Source organism: Limulus polyphemus, unplaced genomic scaffold, assembly GCF_000517525.1.
Source record: "Limulus polyphemus unplaced genomic scaffold, Limulus_polyphemus-2.1.2 Scaffold242, whole genome shotgun sequence".
NCBI lineage: Eukaryota > Metazoa > Arthropoda > Merostomata > Xiphosura > Limulidae > Limulus > Limulus polyphemus.
This window is the reverse complement of record NW_013665852.1, coordinates 207,933-215,379: the sequence shown is the minus strand read 5'-3', so window position 1 is coordinate 215,379 and position 7,447 is coordinate 207,933. Positions and strand designations below refer to the sequence as shown.

At 31.0% G+C, this 7,447-nt stretch overlaps 1 protein-coding gene across 2 annotated transcripts in view; it reads left to right on the top strand.

Moving 5' to 3' along the window:
- Positions 1 to 5,196, top strand: part of LOC106478694 (solute carrier family 35 member G1-like) — a 6,486-nt gene extending 1,290 nt beyond the window's left edge. Inside the window, exons 1-2 of one of the 2 annotated variants that reach the window (XM_013939256.2) lie at positions 684 to 758; positions 3,255 to 5,196. In XM_013939256.2, coding sequence (XP_013794710.1) covers positions 3,294 to 4,439 — 1,146 coding nt within the window. In that variant the 5' untranslated portion in view covers positions 684 to 758; positions 3,255 to 3,293 and the 3' untranslated portion in view covers positions 4,440 to 5,196. Of the gene's footprint in view, positions 1 to 683; positions 759 to 3,254 lie in introns of those variants that run through there. The other variant, XM_022382351.1, reaches the window with a different exon arrangement.
- The last annotated feature ends 2,251 nt before the right edge of the window (positions 5,197 to 7,447 follow it).

Sequence of the window (7,447 nt, the reverse complement as noted above, 5' to 3'; positions counted from 1 at the left end):
TACTAAAGGGAAAGCAGCTAGTCAATAGCACTCACCGTTAACTCTTGGGCCACGTCTTTTGTCCGACTGAATAATGGGAATGGGTCGTCATTCTTATAACGCACCAAAGTGTGGAGCACGATTTGTTTTTTACAATCGATGCACATTACTCTTAATACTCTGAAAGAAGTTAACCCTAATTTAGATAACTAATTATTAATACTGTTAATACACAGATTGACATTTATTCTTATTTCCCCCAAAGGCCGCCTGGAGGGATCATCTGTGTTAACCACTCGCACCACTATTCAGTAGTATGTTGTCTATCAGTAAGTAGACACTAAAATGACGTCACATAAGGGACACTTAACACTGCAATTTGTACTGTTGTTTCGTCAGTAAAACGTGCGCATGCCATGAATCACGAGAAGAATTGTGCACTCTGTAGGTTACAACACAGCATGACATACGAACTTCAAAAGTAAGAAATAAAAATATTTGTTACTCTTAATTTTGATTTTATTTACTTTTGAAACGGAACACTTTCGGAGACCCTGCGGAAGTACATCTAGTTCACATTATTTTATCCCTGATTAAAATTCAATGTGCACTTTTATGAGTACATTTTTATTCGTATTATCAATTCATGCTCAAAGAAGAAATAATAACTAATCAGTAATGATCAATGTTCTTCACACTAGAGGGAAAAAGTATTTGGATAGAGGTGTGACGCAAATAAGTAATACCAAATATCATGAAGAAACACCGGCTTCAGTGAGGTAGGAATAGATAGAAAGATTTTTCTGAATATTTGTAATTAAAGAATATGAAGAAGTGACTTGTGATAGCATTTAAAGAACTAATAAGAACAGTTGTCACATATAAAACTAGGATTTTAAATATGAAACTAATTTGAAGTTGAACATTGAAGCTGAAACTTTGAAAGTGAAAGTAATGGACTCGGGGTTATACGTGAAAATTCACTAATTAATAATATATAAAAATTGGAGAAAATGATTGGAAGTAACTTAGTAATAACGATAAAATACAGTAATACTAATAGCAATACTGAAAAATGAAGAAAGTTGATAGTACATGAGATTTTATAATTATGTGAATTTCACATTTGTTGCATGAAATAAGATGCAGAACTAGTGTGTAACGTATTAAATTATAAATGAAACGGGTGTGATTGAATAATCCAAACTTAATATTGTAGATTTGGATGTGGATGGTTAGGCTTGTTACCGGAACCTCTCTAAGTCTTGTACAATCAGATGTTTTGCACAAGGCCATGAAATTAAACAAGTTCAAACTTAGCCTTCAGTGAATTTAAACTTATTTTACATGCGGAAAGTTTAGGTTTTTAATTTAGATTTGCAGTTTGTTTATTTGTCTATTCATACATCCAGCGATTTCATTTTATATATATGAAACTAGTATTTTATCAAATACAAACCAGATTCACTGGAATTTCGCATTGCAATACAAATAGAATGGAAGTATTTATAGTGATATATTTTTGTGACATAGAAGGTGAAATAAAAAGCTGAAAGTGGTTAATTTAGAATTTATATTAATTTGGTGAATTTAGGTAAAAACAATTAAACTTTCATGAAATATACTACTAAATTAAAATATTGGAGCCAAAATATGTACTTCATACATGTACATAATAATAATAACAATTTACAAACAGTATTGAATATGAAATATACTGTCATAATGATTTTTCATAGTTTTTTGAAATTTCTACAAGGAACATTTTCAATTGGTTTGTGTTTTTAAATTTTTCTTAGTTATACTGTAAAAGTGTGTTTTAAGGTAAGCAAGATAACATAAACTTAAGAACAGAAAGGGACCTGTTGGTCCATCTATACTGTTCCATTCACTAAACTTTGAAATAAAAATATAATACTCAAAGGCAGCTCTTATCATTCAAGTACTTATCAAGCCTTCCTTTAAACTCCCTTAAGTTTACTGCTTCCACCACATATGAGGGTAATCCATAACTCTCTTAGTTGAAGATGACTCCTACCCTGCCAAAATTTATATTTATGTCACCTATTCTTACCATTAAGTAAAAAAAAAAAAAAAAAATAGATGAATCAACACTATCAATTACTTTAACAGTCTTAAACATCTCAATCAGACCCCTTTTAACTTTTGTTTTTAAAGAGAAAACTATTTCAGAGATCTTAACCTGTCCTCATATGACAACCTTTCCATCCCAGGTATCATCCTAGTCGCTCTCTTTTGAACCTTTTCCAACAATTGGTGTTGAATAAATAATCACTGAAATTGTTTTTTAAACTGAATTATAGAAATAACATTTTCATTATCACTGTCCATGAGGCATGTTGAATAGCTTTTGTATTTAAAATAAGTATCATGCTCCATTTAAAAATAATATTTTACTCCTAAATAATAGTCCTAAGTTTTATTAATGAACTAATGTTAAATATTAAAAAATTTTTGGGCAGCTAAAGTACTTTGGTAACTCCTATTAAAGTAAAATGTTTTTCTTACATGTGTAAAATCTGAGACATAAAATTAAATGTTTGCAAATTTGAAAAAGAATCAAGTGATATTATGTGCCTTTTCCAACTTTATAGAATACATTCACTCTCATTATTAGTTACTGTGAACTAATTTTAAAACAGATAAATTGGCAAAAATATGCTTGTGAAAGGATCCGTTAAAAATGTTTTATTGAAGTTCTTCTTAACAAAGTAACCTGGTAATTCAAAAATAAAGTATCAGATTCTTAAAATTCATGAAAGTATTTGGAATTGCAAGATTGATACTTTTCATCATTTTTATCACCATAATAACGAGAATTACAATTATGATAAGGCTTATGTTTTATAGACTAAGCATTAATATGAGGAAGAATGTAATGTTTAAAAAATAATAGGCCTGATATTAATGTCTTATGACAAGTCTAATGAATTAGTATTAGGTATCTACATTGAAACATAATGGTTCATTTATAGGAGCTATTTCTACACTCTTGAAAACATATAGCCATAGCTTAAAGTAACTATTATTCCGAAGTCATCTCTTAGAGAACTGGATGTGAATTAAATTTTGGATGCTTGTTTCTGGAAAGAGAGGTTAGAATAGAGGAAAAAAAAGATTCTATACAGAAATGACATAAAATTAGCCAGATATGTGAAACAGTAGTCCATTACATGATTCTTTTGAGAGTTAGTTTTTAGAATATTACATTTTAAGTTACTCAGATCTCTAATTCATTGCATAATATTTTTCAGCTGGAAGTTTACTAGTCATAAGGGAAAGCAGACCAGATTATGTCTGTACTAAAACGTGCTGTCCACAGTGAAGAGTCGGGGTCCGATTCTATAAGACAGGATAAGTGTTCTGAAAGTACAAACATCCAGGGTGATGAAGATAGTGATGAGATAGAGTCAGAACCCAATCTCAGGTTTGATATGGATGAAACAAGTCTCGTTTCTAGAACCAGAAATAGAAAGAAATGCTTTGAGTGTGGTAACAAAATCAGTTTATATAAAGGATTAACTTATGCTTTTATATCCTGTATCTTTTTCTCTCTGTGTGCTGTAATTGTGAGATACCTACAGTCAGTGTACCCTGGAGAACTTGCTTGTTTCAGATTTCTTGGAATTTTCACCTTCTCTCTTCCTCTTGTGATAAATAGTCATCAGAACTTATTTGGCAACAGCAAAGAACGATTTTTTCTGATCTTACGAGGCATTTTAGGATCTACCAGCTTGTTTCTGAGATTTATTGCTTTTCATTACCTCCCTATAGCAGAAGCTTCAGTAATTGTATTTAGTGTTCCTGTCTTTGTGTCGGTATTTGCTCGTATCTTTCTCAAAGAGCCTTGTGGTTTATTTCAGGTGATAACAGTTCTCTTGACAATGACTGGTGTTTTACTGATAACTAAGCTTCCCATCATCCTTCAGTACTCATCTATAGATATTCCACCTTCCATCCGTCTGTATGGAGTGGGAGCTGCCCTCATCTCGACTGTGTTTGCTTCTGGTGTTTACATTGTACTTCGTAAGATGAAAAAAATTCACCACTCTGTCATATTATTCAACTTTGGATGGGTTGGGGTAATTGTGACAGCCCTGAGTACAGCTGCCTTTGGGAACTTTTCGTGGCCACCTTGTGGTATTGGCCAATTCCTAGGTGTTGCCTTGGGTCTTTTTAGCTTTCTGGGACAGATATTTTTCACTAAAGCTCTCCAGATAGAACAAGCTGGATTTGTGTCCATCGTGCGTGCAGCAGCAGACATTGTCTTTGCTTTCCTATGGCAAGTTCTGTTTTTTAAGGAAATTCCAGATGCTTGGAGTATCTCTGGTGCTATTATTGTAAGCATTTGTGTGTTATTGACAAGTGCTAGAAAGTGGTTTGCATCCCTCCCACCATATTCTCCACTGAGAAAAAAACTAGCTTTCCTCATCTTATAATAGAGTATAATCAAAATGTAGTAACAGCAGCAAGAAGTAGGAATAAATTATATTTGTCAACAGTATTAGTACATTCTCAATGTCACACTTGCCCAGGATATGTAAATATTTATTTATTAAGAAAAGATGCTAAAGCTAAAGAAGGTTTAATAAAGAATAAGTTGGATAATTTATCAAGTGAATATTTTTTTTTATTAGAATATTAAAAGAAACATGTATGTTACACTTTAGGATTGTTGATAAGAAATTAAGTCTTTCTTTTTTTTTATCTATTGTAGCATATGCAAAGTTTACAAAAAATTATAAGATATGGGCAGCATGTTTTTTATGACAACAAGACGTATACAGTCTAGTGTTGCAACTATGTTTTTATTATTTTGATTAATAGCTATCTACCAGTTTATCAATACATGTTTATTTCAGACATGCCACTGGAAAGTATATAAAGGTTTATAATATCTATCACTGGCAGATGATTGTTCGTTATGGAACAGAAATTAGAAATTTTATCAAAGCTCCTCATTCTTCAGCATTTGTGTGATTGTCAAGGACCCAAGAAATCTCCACAAAATAACATTTAAGAAGCATCTTAAGATAATTCTAGTCATTCCTTAAATAACAGGTGTTTTCACTTGCACTGCATCCTAAGTTCCTTTAAGCCCATTAGTACTTTTTTTTTCATAAAGTACTATCAAAATATAATCTAATTAATAGACTTATACTAAAGTAAACACTTGATAAATTAGAGCTTAGTTTTAAAAAGGAGCCAAAGTAATAAGCTATTATTAATTGTTAACCATGTTTAAGAAGTTAGGCTTATATTTGTTGCCAGTTAGATCCATTAATATAACTTATAAGTGTAAACTAATTGTAAGTAAACTTAAATACATTCAACACATTGGCTTACAGTAGTAGACTAAGAATTATGTTTTAGTTTTATTTGGTAAATACAGTTAGTTATCAATATGGTCCAACTGCTTAGACTTAAATTGATTGTAATTAGGCTTAAGTTAGATTCAACACATTGGCTTACAGTGTTACACAAAGAATTATTTAACTTATCTCTGCATTTAATTCACTAAGTTAGTAAACTAACAAGGTCTTAACCTTACTGTTATTTTCAAATTACTTCTAATTTTCTAGAATATTTTCAACAGTCTATAAGCATTCGGTAGTATTTTATGAATCTCGTGACCATGAATATTAGTTTATAATAATGGCATTTAATACTCATTTGACTTGGTTTGCTTAATAACCAATGTATGAATACATTTAAATCAAAACATATAATACACTTTTATTTATTTTAATTTAAAGCATTGTATTAAAGACTTATCTTTCAGTGTTCAAGCATTGCTCTATATGTATCTAGTGATTAAAAAACAAGTAAAAAGATGTTCTTAAGATTCAATACCAGTTTGGATGTGGGGCTGAAATAAGCAGTAATAAAACCACAAACAAAGATAAATATCATACAAATAGAAAACTAACTCAAAATTAATGTATATTTCATATAAAAATTACAATAAATATAGGGTGAGGGTGACTAGATTTCTTAGCTATTGGTATTTGTTAAGAAAAATATAGAAAGATTGTTAAGCCTACTTAGTTCCATAAACATCAGTTTTTCTGATGAAAAAATAGTTTTGGTTTATTTATACAAATAAAATTAAAAACAAAATTTGCCTAAAAAAAATACATTAATTGTAATGCAGGAAAAATTCCTTACATCAGTGACAGAGTTAGGGTGTGGTAATCAAGCCGGCCCTCTGGATCCCGGTCTCAAGGGATATCATAGAGGTAAAGTATGAGTAGGTTGTAAACCCTCCATTGACTTCAAACAATTTTTTTTAGGGGGTGGGGGTGGAAATAAACTAATTATTGTAAGATATCTTTTGATATAAGGGCCCATTTTGAAACTCGGGACCCTCCTCCCCTTCAGACACTGCTTTTGTTCTCATAATGCTTTCTGCTGGTTGAAAGTGTTAGAACATAAAAGTATTTATGTAAAAAAAAGTATAAATTTTTCATCAAATATTGTGGGTATGTTGAAAGTCATCTGTAGATGAAAAGCTCTTCAAGTATATTACAGCATTTTTTTTAACCTTCTTCAAGCAAGCTATTTAGAAACAAACATTTTTTATGAATGTGTTATTGAAGGATCTACCTGTTTGAACCACATTTTATTAACTGCATTTCTGATGCCAGTACCATTATAATTTTAACTAAGTGTGTACAAAGTTGTGCCCATGTATTAGAGAAGTAATGTTGACTATAATTATGAATTTACTAGGTGTATCTTAAGGAAGTCAGTCTAACTCATATTGTGACCAGTCAGAGTGCAAGGTAATCTTCATGTGAAGAATAAAAATACTTTTGTCCATTGTACAGTTTAAAAATTTCATGTGCCGAACCTCTACAACCTCTTAAATGCATATCTAACATGTTTTTTCAATATCCCTATATATATATATATATTGTATCTGGTATTTTCTTTAACATGAACTGTCATGAGATCAGTAATGTAGGGTAACAAGAAAAGCTGATAAATATGACATCAAATTCATAATACCATGTTGAATGCCATTCTGTACAAGGTTAGGGCATGCACGCTTTGACCCCCCAACCATGCATATAGGGTTAAAGTACTTGTTTTCAGGCTGGTATACAGAATGTTTGAAAGGAGGGTTTTAATTTGTGAGGTCAAAAGCCAACATATAATGTGCAAAGCATGCTAATGCTACAGGAGGTCTGGGACTATTTCAAGCCAAAAAAGTTAATGCTTCATCAGAAGAATGTAGATTATGTAGAAAATGTTAAATATCATAAGCAGCTGCACTATAACTATATAAGCGTAATTTTTTTATCACATGGTTTTGTTACCATTGATAAAAAAAAGTGCATTTTGATATAGATTAGAAAACATTAAATGTGATGTAGAGCATGCTTTGGGTTGCATAAAGATGATAAAGATATATTTAAGTTTTGTGTGTGTAAATAAAATATAT